This window comes from Cladosporium halotolerans, assembly GCF_011745625.1.
Source record: "Cladosporium halotolerans strain TM138-S3 chromosome Unknown Sca19, whole genome shotgun sequence".
NCBI classification, from domain to species: Eukaryota; Fungi; Ascomycota; class Dothideomycetes; order Cladosporiales; family Cladosporiaceae; genus Cladosporium; species Cladosporium halotolerans.
The window spans coordinates 251,489-267,840 of record NW_027191470.1 but is presented as its reverse complement, the minus strand read 5'-3'; the positions used below and the strand labels follow the sequence as shown (position 1 = coordinate 267,840).

Below are 16,352 nucleotides of genomic sequence, written 5' to 3'. Positions count from 1 at the left end.
TACCCGAGCGTTGCTATGCGACGACAGCCGGCATGCTGCAAGTACCACAACAACAATACTCACGAAAAAAAACTCTAGAGATCCTCACTGGTACCTTGCAGGAGAGGGCAACTCTCTGCTTTAGACAGATGGACAACACAATCTTGCAAACAAAGTTGCAAAAAAAAGGGGGACCTCTTACCTCGATCACAGGATTCGAACCCGCGTCTCTACAACCCTAGACTCTTAGGAGCAAAGAGATCGCTCAGCTCGGTTTGCAACGTTCTAACCACTAAACTACGCCGACCTGGTTAGGGCCGGTTCGAGGGGGGTCCCGTTCCGTAGAACGGCAGCAGTGGTGCAACATGGCATATGTAGGCTGGGCGCAGGGAAGGGCAGTGAGGTGGACTTGAGGGGTGTTTGCTTGGTTTGACGATTGGTACAAACTGACCGGATCGTCTTAGCTCATTGTGGTAATCTGCGCATAGTACTCTGGGTCAACGGGCGCAACTTAGTATTCTAATCTTCAGGTTTAGAACGGCTTCGATCAAGTGTGGTCCAAAGCTTCTTTCTCAAGGTAAACGTCTCCCTCATCAGTTGTGTCAATCTTGGCCGCCATCACTTCACTAAGCCTTGGGAGCGAAGGTACTTCAACGAAGATCTGGTATTGATCAAAGCAAGTTGCCGATCTTTCGTGCCCCTTTCGTTTTGGTGAGGGCTACTCTAGACTGCGACTATTACTCGCAGGTAATGCGTCCGCAGGCAAAGACGTAACATGAGGGTGGATGTTCGAGTGAAGCTAACTAACTCAAGGTCGTATCGCCCCGTCTGTTTCACTTGCATTTTCCGTTTCAATCAAACACACTTGCGAAGCAACATATTCAAATACCAATGCCCTCAAAAGGTACAGCCATCTATATGCCTTGCCACATTTTAGCCCGATGTATTTCACGAGCTTTCGATTGGTTTCGTGTAATAGGTAGCAGGAACTTCGTCGATCAAGTTTATCGGCTTTGTATAGACTTCAAAGCACTTTTGGTCACACTGGCACTACTAAGTGGCTCTTGATTTCCACATGTCATTTGTTGAAGTGCAGTTCGGAAATGGAGTCAACACATGAAGTCCGAAGCCATGAGGCTCTGCGCAGCGGGCAGCTGCAGCTGGGCCCACCTTGTCCCCGGATGACCCCAGGCATGTCTCGCGTATCATTGAACTTTGGCTAGGTGTCCCACCACGCCCACCATACTCTACTGGATCGCGCCTGCGCGGCTCTTCGCGCGCAACCATGCCTATAACTGCGGACAAGGAGCGCGAGCTTCTCAACAAATATCATCTTACCAGCCTGTATCCCTCGGAATGGCCGCATCAGGACGACGACGATGAGGAGGACACCGACTCGGACGAAGACGCCGTCGCCAATGGCTTGCCCGGGCGCCAGAAAACAAATGCCTCCACCAAGTCAAGAAAGCTCTCGAGCACGTACAAGAACATAGACCGCCATGCGAGTATACGGTCCAGCTTGTCGGGGACGCAAAAGACGGCTAGTGGGGAGGACAGCCTGGTACAGAAAGATGAAGCGGATCCGCTAGGCATGGCGCCGAGTGTTGCTACGGAGCTCAAGCGAAGAGGGCTGCCTGTGGAGGATAACGTCAAATTGCGGAATCGCTTCATGCTCTCGAGTACCAGCTTCTCCCCTCAGATGTTCTTGTCGCAAGTTCACCAGAATGCAAGCACGGAGCAGCTACTGCAGGGTCTGGACTTTTTGAGCAGGAGCATCGAGCAGAAGAGTGCTTCGCTGAAGGTGCTGGTCGAGAGCAATTTTGAGAAGTTCGTGCGCGCAAAGGCTACGATTGATAATGTTTACACCGAGATGCGCACGCAGGGTGCTGATCCGCTCGAGGATCAGCGTCTCTCAACTGCTGGCAGAGGACCTCATTCACGACAGACGAGTAAGAGTCATTTCAGGAACTCCAGCAACCCGTTCAGTCCTGCGAACAGACCAGCATCTGCCGACAAGAAGAAGAATGCGCTCACCAAGGAGAGCGAGTATGGCGTGCAGGGAATCAAGATGCCATTGCTGGAGCTCGCAATTAGAGCGGAAGAAGTCTGGGGCCCTGCGTTGGGTGGAAGAGACAAGGAGGAGAGTCTCAAGAGTATTTTGACTTCACTGGATCAACATCGGGAGATCTTCAGGCTAGGCGGCAGCGTGCATGAGGCTGTTAGGAAGAACGATTTCGACACCATTATCGCAGATTGGAAGAAAGCGAATAAGTACGCGGAAGAAGCCCGAGGCGCTGCTGAGTATGCTCAAGAAAGCAATGTCACTCTATCCGAGGGAGACGTGTACCAGATCATCCTCACTGCCCGCATGTGGCACGATGTTTCCGCCCAGATCGAGATTTACAAACGCGACGTTTGGAAGCGCCTCAAAACTTCACATGGCCGGAAACCCGCAGCTATTTCTGATGAGACCGATAAAGAATCCCACATGGAGCTGATAGGCATCTTGCTTCAACTCGGCGTGGACGAGAACCCCATCTGGCATTGGCTCAACAGTCGCTCGCTCTATTTGAAAGACAGGATCGCCCGATCTTTTGAGAGGATACGAATCGAGATTGAAATCCAGCGCAGACAGCTTGCGAACAACGCCATCACTGATCCTAAGGTTCTAGCGAAATATTTACGCTCAGCAACGGACGCAGGGTCTGTCCGTCTTCTACGAGAAGGTAACAAGGATATCGATTCAACAAAAGTTGTTGCGTTTTGGGAGAAGGTTTTGGCCTCGATGAACGCACTGCTCTCGCCCACCAATGGGCTACTGGGTGAAGTTATCGAGCTCTGGGAAACGACACAGTCCTTCATTGACAACAAAGCTCAAAGATCATTCCCGACCGCAGTTTTCGCGGCCGGTCTTGAGCATCTCGAGCTGGAGCCGGATGATGTCGCGAATCTTCGTTCTGGTGCACAAGAGCTAGTCATCCAATTCCGGGAAAGCACCTTCGCATTCTTCTCAGACGCACCTGTGCAGGATCTATCTGATCTGTATTCACCAATACCGCCAACTCCTATCACCCCGGGATCTGCTAGCACGCCGAGTGCTACCAGAAACTTTAGCTTTGATCCCAGCAACGTGCCTTCGCTGAATCCAAGCAAGGGAGATGCTTGGGAGAAGTTCGCTTTCTGGCCTCCGGGTGGAAATTCTTTGAGTGGCGCCCATTACCTTGGCCGCATCCTTGTACTAGTCGGGACTGCCGCTAGCGAGCTGGCCAATCTGAGCGTCGTCAATACAATGCGGTCCGGCACCGAAAGTCTCAAGACGCTTGTTGGTGCTGTGAGGGAGCGAAGTGTAGCAGCTGTTTGTGCGGCCTGGGTTCCAGATGCTGAACGGTGCAAGTATATGGAGATGTGGCAGCGACATCCCGACAGGCGGGATTTGACCACAATGCCAGGTACATTCATTGCTTTCGAAGAGAAAGTCCTCGGTGGCATGCAAAAGATTGCATACATCTCCGAAGCCGCCAGCGTTGGAGGGCGAGGTGAGGAGGTCGTCGTGCCTCCAAGCGCGAAGCTTTTGCAAACAATTAGAGGCTGCTTCGTCACCAGCCTTTACAAGGCTCTCAGTGGCATGGTGGAGAATGCCGAGAGACGTACATTAGATGATGCTGGACAGGACGATCCCGACGGCATCACGTTAGTTTCGGGTGCAGGGGGTCGTGGCGATGGGGAGACCGTCTTGGTCAACTTCCGAGACCAGGTAAGAGATGCCATTGGCCATCGTTGTGAAGGGCCACCTACTGACTATATTCAGAATGTCCGTCGCCTAATTACGCTCTCTAACCTCGCGCACCTGCGCTCTGAGATCATCCCTCAACTCATTTCACAGTTTGAGTCATCCTTCTCTGTCAAGCTCACGGATGAAAGCAAGACCATCCGCGACGTCCTCTCCCAGATTGATGCGCGGCTGTTCCAATCTTATGTCAAACCCATCGTCGACTCCCTTCAGACCACAATCACCGCAGGAATCACCTCCAAAGCTTGGGCGCCTGCATCCGGTCGCCCTACTGACGCCCAACCGTACGTTTATGACGTTCTACTTGAGTTGGTGCTTGTCCACAGCGAAGTCAGCACAACAGCGTCATCTCTCACGAACCAGATTCTCTCTTATCTTCTGGAGCAAAGCAGTCTGGCGTTGATTGCGGCGTTTAAGCAACGCCCACGGTACACGCTTCCGGCTCTCATGCAAGCCACGCTGGATGTGGAATTCATGGCTCAGACTTTGAACAATTATACCACAGATCGCGCCAGTGAGGTGCAAAGCCAGGTCTATCTAGCTCTGGATGAGAGGACGGACAATGACGCCAGGACTAGGTTGGAGGGCGAGCTACCTGAGATGAGGGCCGTGCTAAAGAAGCTGAGAGAGGGCACTAAGGGCGAGTTCGGATGTTTCAAAAGGGAGAGAAGAGGCAGAGACAGGCCCACCAGCAGTCGAGGTCAATGATGTTGATAGGGTAGTATTTGTATCGGAAGAATCGCCCCCTCCAGTGGCCTCGTGTTATCACATGTATGTATTTTGTATGACCGACAATGAAAAATAACACGACTCGGGCTAAGCGTTTCTCCCGGTCTCCTTGCAACATACTCATGTGCGCCCCTCAGTGCAGAAGGATTGCGCAAGCACCGGGACCTGCCAAGTCAGCAAAAATGCATCGGCCGGGAATCGAACCCGGGGCTGGCCGACATTCGGAGCTGAGAAGCTTCAGATGGCAACGGCCAATTTTACCACTAAACCACCAATGCTTGGTGATAAATGGGAAGCATAAAAATAATATATTGCTTGCAACATTTTTCGCCCGCGCATCGGGAGTGAGATCGCCGACTTCTCCATTTGGTATTCGCGAAGACGCGCAACATTTGTACTGCGACACCAACGCAGAAGAATGTCTAGGATTGCCATTGACGAACTTTGGGCATGTCTATGTCCCAGCTGGAATGCGACAACGATATCAAAAGCACCGATTAGGTTATCAACCGCCCGTAAAATACCACGATGTCTCAATGCCCCAACTCGTCGAGCGTACTCTGCCTCGGGGAGGTTGAGGCTGGCAGAGCAACCTCCCATTTTAAACCCTCTGGAACCTACGAATCAACCCCTCGATGCGATCTCCAGCCCTCCCTCTGACCAGCCTATGCGAGGCAATGAACAAGAGAATCTTGGACGGAACTGGGCGCAAAGCAAAAGCAAGGGTCAGCAACCCGCTGCGGTGGGATTTTCTGCAGAGTCGACAAGCTCGCTATACAGTAAAATGAGGCTCGCTGCGAGAAAAGGACAGCACAAGCTAGTCCGCGAAGTGGTGGAGTTCTTGGTTAAGGAGAGGAGAGAAAGGCCTAGTCTGGAACACTACAATGCACTCATACTGGCCAACATCTCTACAGACCCAGGGTCGGCCTGGAGAGTGACCGATTTGCTGGAAGAGATGCTACAAAGCGGCTTCAAACTCGATTCTGCGACGTGTCATGCAGTTCTCAAGGTCCTGGCGGTGCACCCAGACCACCTTCTGCGGACGGATTTGCTGGAATATATGCGGTCAAAGTGGATAGCTGTGTCCGAGGACGGTGAGCATGATATTACGGCTGGTCTATTAAGGGAGGGCCTGTTCGAGCAGGCTTTGGAGAGGCTGGATGGCATGGGAATACGCCAGATGGTCACACAAAGCTGGCTCTTGGACATGTTTGTCTATATGCTCTGTGAAGCTGGTGAGCTCGGAGAAGCATACAGCATCATGAATGCTCGTCACGTGAACGGCGAGCTCAACATGAGTCGATCCTTATGGCATCACGTCCTCGAAAAAGCCAGCGCCGCCAACCACCTGGATGCGACTTCCTTGGCTTGGAAGACTCAGGTCAACTTGGGCTACATAAACCCCAGCAGTGGCACCTGTTTAAACGTGCTGTCGACTGCATCACGGGGCGGCGATACTTCGCTAGCCACGGCGGTCTTTACGCAACTTTCCAAACGCGGCGAGGTCTTCAAACCCCTGCATTACCAGCTCCTTATCGACGCTTATCTTAATGCCTCGCCGCCAGATGTCATTCGAGCCCTCAGTATACTTACCTTAATGCCTGCAGAAAAGCTGCAGCCTACTGTTTGGCAAACGCGATCACTGTTTCTGTGTATTCGCAATTCGCCAGATCTTACACATGCCGCTTTTGCACAATTGCGGGTCCTTCACGAAGAGGGTCGCGGCGTCCCGATCGCGGCTTTCAATGCACTCATTGAGTCATGGATCTATCAGAAGAACCTGGTGGAAGCACTCAGAGTTTACAAGCAGATTCACACTTTCGCGCCGCAGACATCCGGCGCACCGAAGACACTTGCCAACGTTGATACTTTCAATCTTCTCCTGAAGGGTTGCCGCACCGAGAATCCACCTGACGAGGCGCAGGCTTCTTTCCTGGCGGGCGAAATGCGAGCACTACGTGTCGAGCCGAACTCGTTGACCTATGATCGCCTTATCTTGGTTTACACTCTTGCAAGTGAGCATCACGCTCGTCCCGCTGCCTCTGCGCCAGATGCAGGTGGGGAGACCGATGGCACAGCTCGCGTGAAGATGCTTCTAGACTGGGCCACCCAGCATTTCATGGAAATGCAGCCTCTTGGGTTGATGCCGCGGTTTGGCACTGTGTCGAAATTGGCCACGCAACTGGCAAAGGTCCAGGACAGTCGATGCTGGGATGTTCTACAGTTGGCAGAAGACGCTGGTGAGGAGAAGATTGAGGGTTGGAGGGAGAAATCGAAGTGGACATGGGCCAATGTCGAGAAGGCTTGGAGTCAATCTGCCGGCGGAAAAGGGTCAGGACCAGAAGAGGAAGGAGATGGCTGGGGACAAATGGGTGCCGCCTTGACTGGGTGAAGCCCGTTACATCCTAAATGCAGAACAATGCTGTACGGGGAGAGGGAGGCTGGCATCCCCAGTCTATCAGACGGGTCGACCAGCAAAAGTGGGATTGTGCTCTGCTTGATTTTCCCGGACGCATGCGTTGTGGGCTTGACCCTTTGAAGATGAGTGTTGATGGCGTTGGGCAAAAGTGAATGAGCAAATGTGCCCCAACGAGCAGCTTCTAAATTGTCACGATGGAAGGATGCAGGAATTGCGTGCAAATTCGGTCCAAGGTCTTGGTTTCATAGCGATGCGGCGGTCGTTATCCGAAAAATCAAGGTCTACGAGATTTATAACGGAATTTTGATCTCTGGATGTCTCCAATTTCCTCAAATTAATGAACTTTCGACATGATACCTTTTTCCCAGCTAGTAAGACCGAATTGCTACGCGGAGAGCTTGAAACACCAGTTCTTCCAAAACGCGTCGGAGTCTCCCATGGCCTACAGATCAGAGGTGAGGTCGGAAGCTGAACGCACGACTTCGGTTCCTTGAACCTTATTTGTCAGCTGCGACCCTAGCTGAACGCAACTCGTATCATCAGTTCACAGGCGTCACAGGATCTCCGTCACATATTCGAACAGTATAGTTGGTGGATGTCCAAAGTGGAGTTGCCGCTTGCCTCTGCAGATCTCTGGAGGCCAACGCTGAAAGCACGCGCCAACAGATGTACACCAGCTACCTTAGCCACCTGCGCGGTTCGCGTCTCAATGCCACTGGATCGAACCCGGTCACAGCTTCCTGAGTTCAGGACCTTTCAAGATGGCAACCTCGCTCGAAGGCCGCCAGGTAGTACTTCAGGGCTGCTCTTGCTCCGACGGGCTCGACTCTCTGTGCCTGTTTGAAGCCGACCCGGACATTGTGCGTCTTCAGCCCTCGCACAACTACCAGACATCCTCCATACTAACCGCCCTATTCCTCAGGCTGGCATAGGGGTACGTTGCTGTCTTCGCCGACGTCAACGCTGATTGACTATTGACCAAGCTCCCTCACAGATCCTTCTCTCGTTCATCATCACAGCCTGCACAACCCATCTCATGGTCTTGTACACCTACTTCTTTGCACTGCAATCCGACAAACGTGCGCCCCTTGGCAAACTTGATCGCACAATTACCACTGAGGTCCGGCGAGCTTGTACCTGGCTTTTCACTCCCATCGCCCGGCTAATCACAAATGACGGGAAGCTGCATCGGATGTGGCAAGTGCTGGTACAAGGCGACTCGCTATTTCCGATATTGGTGATATTGACGGACCAGCAAATCATCACGGGACTCGCCATCATCACCGTCGGCTACGCGAAGACGGGGACAATGACAGAGTATCATTTTGCTCTCGTTTCGAACCTTGCGACTTTGACAGTAGTCGTGCATGACTCTGTCGCCAATGTTCTTCGACATAGAACGACGCATCATAGCGTGAACATGCAAGCCTACAAAGCGATTGCCGTCATTTGCTTCATGATGATGGCACTGGTAGCCCAAATTCCTTCGGGACACCAATACTGGCTCGTCAGCTACGGCCTTCCTGTCCAGTGCATCTGGAACAGCATCAATGGCAATATTCGATCCAACACGCCGCAGTCTGCCGTAATGGGGACCTCATTGTTTCTCTACACATGGGCTATTATAGTCACAGTCGATGACTATTTCCCAAAGCTATCTTCCTGGGCTTTCGACAATGCATTCGTACGGGCGGCAAACATCTACTTTCTCAAGGCCATATTGCTCCCTCGCACAGCGTATTTTGCTAGCGCACGGAAGCGAGCTTTGGCGAAAACAGAGTTGGCAACCATTCTGTGGTCAATCTTTGAGTGGAGCTGTTTCTTGATGGCTGCAGTGATATTCACGTTGTGCGAGGTTCTCAATTCCGAAGTACTCGATCTTCAACGGATCTGGCTCCTTCTAATTACGAGCATACAGACAATTTTCGTGCTGAGAGACTATGCTGGCCGAAATGGCAGAGTGGGTAATGAGGATGGATGGGGTTTTGGGCAAGCTGTGCCGATCTTTCTGTTGCTGATCCCCCTGTCGACTATCTTGGAAGCCATCTATGGTACGCCTGTCGAGGTTGAAGAGATGGCGTAACGCCGCGATGCTGATCGATGCTGACGTGCTGTAGAAGCCTACAAGCAACGTCAACTAGAGGATAGTCTCACGATGCGAGCACCTCCAGCGAACAGGCACGTATAGCAACTTACTCGTGAAGTTGAGCAACTCCGTTGACAGACGGCGTGTAGTGCGCCAGCAGCACCCCAATCCCCGACCTCAGGCACAGCGCACCGACAGGATCCCCACGAAGCCAGGAGAATCGAAATCGTGCCAATGAATTACGTGACTGTGAAACAGCACCCAGGCATAACTTCAGACTCTGCCGTTGTGCAGGCCCCAAACACCTCGTTATCGAGCTTCGGCGCCGCTCAGAAGGCTGATGCTGAAAGGCATGGCCAACGCACTATGTGGCAACGAAGAATGCGCAATTTCGGACATTACTTCGGCATTGGGGAATGGTTGACAGTGTCTTCATCCTTCGAGGAGGAGCTTTATCAATCTCGCGTCTTCAAATTTTCCGTCCTTATCCTGGTCGCAGGGGTATACGCATGTACTTGGCTGTCACTCATGATAGGGAGCTAAAAGTATTCCTCAATGAATAATACAGCTTGTTCAATCCTGGCACGCCAACCTCCTACAGTATTCAATGCCTCTATTGCCCCATATCAAACAACAAAAACTCTGCTGGCTTTTCGCCAACACTTTCGACCTCAACTTTCCCTGGCCCAGCTGCACCAGTGACGAAGGCACCGTCGCCCTCGCCCAACTCGACTTCTCCAATCTTGATCCTCGCTCCTCCGCTTTTTGGCTGAGTCTTGTCGCCCATCACAACGTGCAGATAGACCTTCCTCTGGCCCTCTTTGACAAGGTCATGAGTGACACTCTTTCCCGGGTGTAGAATACTCGCGCTCATGCTCAAGTCCGCGTGCATTGGGATCGGCTCCGTCTCCTCGTCCTTACCAGAGTGGCGATCCACAGACTCCATGATCCTCAGCAGGCGATCGGTCTTCATCTCGTCGGTAAATTTGCGGGTCTTGTACGAAGGCGCCAAGCGGCTGACGTTCGGCTTCGCCCAGATCTGGAGGAAGTGCACGTCTTCGTTCTGGTTGCGGTTGTACTCCGAGTGGCGAATACCGGTGCCGGCGGAAGTGAACTGGACTTCGCCGCGGCGCAGCTTTTCGAGGTTGCCCATGCTGTCCTTGTGCTCGAGCTCGCCGTTCACGATGTACGACCAGATGAGGAACTCCGCATGGCTGTGAGTGCCGAAGCCGGTGCCGCGGCGGACGCGGTCTTCGTTGATCACGCGGAGAGGCCCGAAGTCTTCAAAGGAAGGGTCGTAGTAGCTGGCGAAACTGAAGGTGTGGAAGGTGTACAGCCAGCCGTGGTCTGCATGGCCGCGCGCGTTCCATGGCCGTTTCACGATCTTGAGGTTGGAGTTGGTGGTTGACATTTTGGAGCGCTGAATCAAAGGTGCGGTTTGGGATTTGGGCAGCTGCCTCAAGAAGGCGGTCTTGACAGGTTGATAGAATGCCAGGATGACTGCTGCTATCGCTACTAGAGTTGCGATGATCCTGAATGAGTTGTTCGACGTTTGAGCGGTGGCGGGAGCAGGGTGTTGTTCTTCTTTTGATGGCATTGAGAGCGTATGTTAGGAGGAAGGAATCATACTTATACTGAATGATACTTATGTTGGACACTTCTAGCGCGTCCTCCGTTGCTCCACGACGGGATAGTCATGTTCTTGTCATGCTTACTTGCCCATTGAGAGGAAGATCATCAATTAGCGGCCATTTCCAATCATTTAGTCAGCGACGCTTGGACCGCATTTGGACTGGACTGGAGAGCTTCGACCACTGACGTCGACGCGACAATCGACTGAACAACGACATGTCGGAGATACCTCAACGCACGGAAACGCAAGGGTCAACGACCTTTGACCCAGAGAAGTTCTTCGATGCTTGGGCCAAGGAAGAGGTCACTCCGCCTTACGACAATGACTTCCGCAAGTTTGTCATCCGGGCCTTTGGGCTGAGACCGGATGATAACTTTGTCTACCGGGCGATTGCAGAGGTCACACTCCTTCAGGCTCAGACGTACCTCGAATTTGGTGGGCAGGGCGGACTGCACAAGTGGTATGTCGACGGAGGGGGCAACGAGGTAAGCAACTCATCACCAGCCATGTGCTAGGCGTCAACTCTTATACGGACGGACAGAACCTAAGATCATGACGAACAGAGACCACATCCTCCGGCTGTCGACATCGCCGCATACAACGATATTTTCCGGCCGACCACAAACACTGCGAATGCATTGAAAGCGCTCGGTGCCAACGCGAAGAAAGAGACGATTCGCATGGACGTTGCGAATCACCTTCAAAAGCTGTATCAGCCGCCTTCGCCTGAGAGAAAGATTACGGTGCCGAAGAATAAGGGCCACGTGAATCCTTATTTCGATGTTCTCGCATGGGCGAATCAAAATCTCGAATGGGCTGGCCCGGAGAGCACCACAGAGAAGATCAGAATATCCCACGCATTGCTGCCTGTGCTCTACCACCACTTCAGCTGTGTTTGCCCAAGCTTTGAGTCATTGGAGATCATACGGTTGGTTGCAAAGGGCCGACCAATTGCAGATGTTGGATCTGGAAATGGATACTGGACGTACATGCTCCGTCGGATGAAAGACGGGAAGAAGAACCTTGAGGTTGTCCCAATCGACAACGGGCTCAGCGACTGGCGCACTCTGTGGGTCCCGGATACTGTTGAGATGGACAGCACAGAGTGGTTGAAGAAGAATGGGAACGGCAAGGGCCATGTGCTGCTCTTGGTCTATCCGCAAGTCAGCCATGACTTCACCGCGAAGACAATCAAGGCTTATCGTAAGACTCGATCTACCTTGTAATGCCGCATCTCAATTACTGACGTGTACTGCAGATGGGTCTACAATTGTCATTGCCGGATCGCAGAACGGTAACGGCTACACGGCTTTCGCCAAGGGGTTGCTCACGGATTGGTTCGCTCGTGAGATGCCAGATTGGGAGAAAGTATGTCAGGTGCCACTCCCGAGCTTTGCTGGCAAAGACGAAGCTCTTTTTGTTTACGAGAGGAAAGCAACGTGATATGAGAGTGAAGACAATAATGCAGTACCGAGTAACTAATTGAGAGTTTGATCCAATGTCACGCGGAAAGCGTATCACCGACAGAACATCAACTATATATTGGATCGTTCATATCACCACTTGTCTGAAAATTTGTCGTCCTAACTGGTAGGTTCTCCAATCGGGAACCATCATGAGATTATCCAGAATGGAAAGGAGTACGGTAATGTAGTTAACATCCCTTGGGGGGGTTGATTTTGTTCACGTTCAAGAAGCCTCTACGTCGTCTAGATACGAGCTTGAGGTGCGACCATTTCCTACAGAGCGTGTGATGGTGGTATTGACCAGAGGAGGCCGGGGAAGCTGCTCAAAACCACAGACTGTCGGATAAATGGTAACACGTTCTTTTCATGGAATTTTTAGACACCCTACGCGTGGTATCTTTCTAAAAGTAGAAATCGTATTTCGTTGATTGCACCTCAATATATTGTTGCCTTAGGCACATGTTGCCGAGCTGCGGTGGTGTTCGTCTCCCCACACTCTGCTCGCCCCGCCAAAAGCGCTCCAGAGCGTCCGAGCAATTCTGAGCCACATGTCCAATTACCCAACCACAAACTATACGTCCCGCGGCACGATATATCCCACGATGGATATAACTACCTTCATCGCTGGCAAGCGAGAAACCCTGCTGATCGCCGATCATGCGACCTACCGCGCCCAGCTCTCCCGACAGATCCTCGCGACCCGCAAGCGACTCGGCACCGCAACTCCCAAGCGCGAGAAGTTCGCCCGCAAGCCTCTGACGGCCGCCGATGTCAAGAAGGATGTCGCGTTCGTCCACCTGCAGATTATGGTCGCCGAGCGTGCCTGGGCGCATGCGCTGCACATCAAGAACTCTCACACTGAGGATGAGAGGGGAATCACTGGCAGCGCAAGAGCGCAGATCTGCTCGAAGCTATGGAAGGCGGCGAAGACTGCAGGCGAGCTGGTGGATGTGCTGAGGGAAGCTGGGTCACAGAGGGACTTGCTCGAGGCGAGGACGTACGCTGCTATGCTTGCTGGCGCGGAGGAATTTGAGAAGCAGGCTGAGGGCATTGCGAAGGAGGGCGGCGACGAGAGGTGGAGCAAGTGCTTGAGGCGATGGAGTGAGGCGAGAGTGGGATATGCTGCCCTTTGGGAGAAGGAGAGGGCTGAGTTGTTCAGGGAGATGCTGGCCAACACAGTCGACCCGACGATTCGCTACGCGGCGTACCAGGCACGATTGAGTAGGACTATTGCGATTGAGGTTGTGGCCAGGAAATACTTCCCGAAAGACGATCAGGAGGCGGTCAAGTTGGTGGAGTCGGAAGACTCTTTCGCGTTGAAGGAGAAGCCGAAAGCGGAAGCCGGAGAGGAAAAGAAGGAAGGACCTTTGGCTGTGCCCGACTCTGTGACTTGGAGAGGGAGGAAAGCAAACATCGTTGATGCATCCATTGGGCAAGCGCTGGCTTCGGTGTCAGCTGCGGAGGCTAAGTTGAAGGCATACCTTTCTGAGCACCCTTCGGCATCTGCAAGAGACAAGGCGGCCGCCTATGATGAGATTCTGATCGCCTCTCAAGATGCTGCGGATGCCTCGAAACGTGCGACCGATGAGCTGGAGAAGGAGAGGGTTGATGAGGGTGACGCGCGCATGCAGGACCTCCGTGTTACCAGCCTGGCAGTCAACTATGACCTTGTCTCCTGGCGTGTTGGCCGCAACAGGATTCTTATTGGCGAGAACGACGGCCTCACATTCGAAGCTCAGAAGCAGAAGAAGCCTCAGCGCACACGGAAAGACGGCACACCCTTCCCCGAAGTCGAAGAAGGCCGAGGCAGAAAACTTGCCCGTCTGCGAGAGCGTGTGGTTCTTTACGACGCCACCATTCAGAGCATTGAGTCTGTCAAGGATCTGCGCGGTGCCATGAGAGACGAAACTTTCGTTCGTGAGCTTGACGGCAAGTCGGCATACTTCCGCGCCTTGAAGTGCGTCAACATCTCATACTCGCACTCGTTGTTGGACAACCACCTCAATGCCCTTGCGCTCCTCAAACGCGCGCATGACCTGCTGGCCGCCAACTCAGCTCCCAACTCGACCGCCACGACCTCGACTCCCCCTACCCTCGACATCCCTACATCAGAGTCATCGAACCTCAACACCCACGTCGCCAACCTTCTTTCGCGAACCCACGCTCTCGTCGAGCTGCACAAGCTTTCCACCAACTCCGCCATCGCAGCCCAGAAGAACATGACCTCGGCTGCGCCCGTTGTCCAGGACCTGCACGACTACCCCACGCCCGGCCTTCAAGTCGACCTGAACAACCTTGTCTCCTACCCACCGAAGATCCAACCGGTGCCCGTCAAGCCTCTCTTCTTAGACGTAGCATGGAACTACATCGACTACCCCGGCAGAGCTGCGCAGGAGCCCGCGGCAGATGTCAACGGCAAGATGGACGTTGATGAGCCGGCGGCGCAGCCGGAGCCGGCGCAGGAGAAGAAGAGGGGTTGGTTTGGGTTTGGACGATAGATTTTGTAGATAATGAGCGATAGCGGAAAAGTTTCTCCATACTTTGATGTCGTCCTCTGCCGCTTTCTTACGATTGTGTCCTAGATTTTGTCGTGGCGTGTGTGGTTACAGCCCGGGTTGATACAGTCCGAAAGACAAGCGTAGAAACGCTCGCCCAGTTACCAAAACATTCAAGTTCTCCTCGTTGACCAATGTGACAAAACACTGAGTAGCGACCACCAATTGAACGTAACCAATGCGATTTAGATCTACGGCGTGCATAATAAATTTGGGTATCTTTACCCGCCCCAACCCTAACCCTAACAACCCCATAGGCGCAGGGAATGATGGCAGGATAAACATTTACAACTCCACGTGAAACGGGTGCGGCGCTAATTAGAGAAAGGAGGATCCTCGATTCATGACCTGCATATTCCAACTAGCGAGAAATCAAACATAGAGTGATCGTGAAGCTCATGTCCAACGAATCTGCTCATTCCTCTTCGCTACTCGTCGCCATGTCTAGTCCTATACCTTCAAGCTGTTCTTCATAGGAGAGGTTCAGACCCTGCATATTCGCTTGCGTCGCACGGAATCGCCGGCTTTGAGGCTGATGCAGCTCTCTGTCGCCCGGTAGCTCAGCTTTTGTGCGGCCCTGTGTACCTTCTGTCAGAGGAAGCGGAGGAAGTCCGCTGGAGGAGTTGGCACTACCTGAAGTCTCTACTTTGGGAGGGCTAGGCGACGAAGGCGTCACAGCGCCCGGGTTGATGACACTGTCTCTCTTCTTCGTTGGCTCCTCTGGTTCCGGCGTGGTGCCTGGCCAAGGATATGCTTGCAGCCAGATCTCGTGGCACAAGCGCACTTTGATCTGGCCGAAGATGTAGAGCCTGTAGTCGTTGTCGAGAGACGATGAGAGGGCGATATCGCGTTCGATGGGATCGGCAATAGCTCTTGCGCCTGCTCTGCTGTCGATGGCGAGCTCCTCTTCCTCGAAGCTCTTCCAGGAGCGCCCTGCGCGGAAGGCTCGTTTGCCTCGCGACACGAAATTGAGCGCCACGGACTGTTGGAGTGTAAGGTCGGGCACGAGATCCGAGATAACACCGCAGAAGTCGTGCCAGTCGTCCAATTCCGGGGAATCGTCAGCAGCTTCCATGTCGGCATCGATGTCCGCTTTCCATTGCTTCCTGGATTCTGGGAGGTTGAGGAAGTCTGTAGGTCTTGGAGTCTCCCAGAAATAGACAGCGAACCTCCAAGGCTGCAGTAGCGGTTCGTCTGTGTCAAAGCTTTGGGGGTCCTTAGGTGGCGCAGCGTTCTTCCTCGTTTGAGGAGCTGCTTTCCGCACAGCGTCGGTGGTAGCCTTTGTCTTGCGAGTCTTCCGGGGTGGTTTCGCGGTGTCCCTCTTGTCCGCAGCGCTCTTCTTGTTCGCAACACCTTGTTGAGGCATCAGGGCGGCAGATCCCTCATGAGCCGGTGGAACCGTAAACTTAGTCGGAGATTTCACGATAGCTCGCACAGCGCCAGCAGTCTCGGTCTTGACGGAACGATCCATGGCGAGCGATGGGTTATCCAGAATTTTCGATGATGCGAGTGTGGAAGGACGACTCCTCAATGTTATAGTGGATTGCGGTGGAGTATTTATGCCGGAGATGTGAAGGTCAGACTCAATTGCTCGTTGCGTCGGGCGGATTTGGCGCCTGGCGCGGCCAAGGCCCTCGTTGGGGGTCACCGGTGCCATGGTAGTCTGCCCTGAGGCGTCGCGCTGATAAGCTATGC

At 53.2% G+C, this 16,352-nt stretch overlaps 7 protein-coding genes across 7 annotated transcripts; 5 read left to right on the top strand and 2 right to left on the bottom strand.

The window, feature by feature from the left end:
- Positions 1 to 1,221: 1,221 nt before the first annotated feature.
- On the top strand, positions 1,222 to 4,583 carry WHR41_05681 (uncharacterized protein). The gene is made up of 2 exons (XM_069374286.1): positions 1,222 to 3,733; positions 3,788 to 4,583. The coding sequence occupies exons 1-2, from the start codon at positions 1,265 to 1,267 to the stop codon at positions 4,475 to 4,477; spliced, it is 3,159 nt and encodes a 1,052-aa protein (XP_069228644.1). The 5' UTR covers positions 1,222 to 1,264; the 3' UTR covers positions 4,478 to 4,583.
- Positions 4,584 to 4,916: 333 nt separating this feature from the next.
- WHR41_05680 (uncharacterized protein) lies at positions 4,917 to 6,890 on the top strand (the record flags this gene model as incomplete). The annotated part of the gene is made up of 1 exon (XM_069374285.1): positions 4,917 to 6,890. One exon carries the CDS (start codon positions 4,917 to 4,919, stop codon positions 6,888 to 6,890), a length of 1,974 nt encoding a protein of 657 aa, XP_069228645.1.
- A 788-nt stretch (positions 6,891 to 7,678) lies between these two features.
- On the top strand, positions 7,679 to 9,000 carry WHR41_05679 (uncharacterized protein; the record flags this gene model as incomplete). The annotated part of the gene is made up of 3 exons (XM_069374284.1): positions 7,679 to 7,777; positions 7,840 to 7,851; positions 7,912 to 9,000. 3 exons carry the CDS (start codon positions 7,679 to 7,681, stop codon positions 8,998 to 9,000), a joined length of 1,200 nt encoding a protein of 399 aa, XP_069228542.1.
- A 616-nt stretch (positions 9,001 to 9,616) lies between these two features.
- On the bottom strand, positions 9,617 to 10,600 carry WHR41_05678 (uncharacterized protein; the record flags this gene model as incomplete). Its single annotated transcript, XM_069374283.1, has 1 exon — positions 9,617 to 10,600. The coding sequence occupies one exon, from the start codon at positions 10,598 to 10,600 to the stop codon at positions 9,617 to 9,619; it is 984 nt and encodes a 327-aa protein (XP_069228541.1).
- Positions 10,601 to 10,845: 245 nt separating this feature from the next.
- On the top strand, positions 10,846 to 12,210 carry WHR41_05677 (uncharacterized protein). Its single transcript, XM_069374282.1, has 3 exons — positions 10,846 to 11,121; positions 11,200 to 11,839; positions 11,895 to 12,210. The coding sequence occupies exons 1-3, from the start codon at positions 10,852 to 10,854 to the stop codon at positions 12,077 to 12,079; spliced, it is 1,095 nt and encodes a 364-aa protein (XP_069228544.1). The 5' UTR covers positions 10,846 to 10,851; the 3' UTR covers positions 12,080 to 12,210.
- A 494-nt stretch (positions 12,211 to 12,704) lies between these two features.
- On the top strand, positions 12,705 to 14,600 carry WHR41_05676 (uncharacterized protein; the record flags this gene model as incomplete). Its single annotated transcript, XM_069374281.1, has 1 exon — positions 12,705 to 14,600. One exon carries the CDS (start codon positions 12,705 to 12,707, stop codon positions 14,598 to 14,600), a length of 1,896 nt encoding a protein of 631 aa, XP_069228543.1.
- Positions 14,601 to 15,072: 472 nt separating this feature from the next.
- On the bottom strand, positions 15,073 to 16,128 carry WHR41_05675 (uncharacterized protein; the record flags this gene model as incomplete). Its single annotated transcript, XM_069374280.1, has 1 exon — positions 15,073 to 16,128. One exon carries the CDS (start codon positions 16,126 to 16,128, stop codon positions 15,073 to 15,075), a length of 1,056 nt encoding a protein of 351 aa, XP_069228546.1.
- Positions 16,129 to 16,352: the final 224 nt, after the last annotated feature.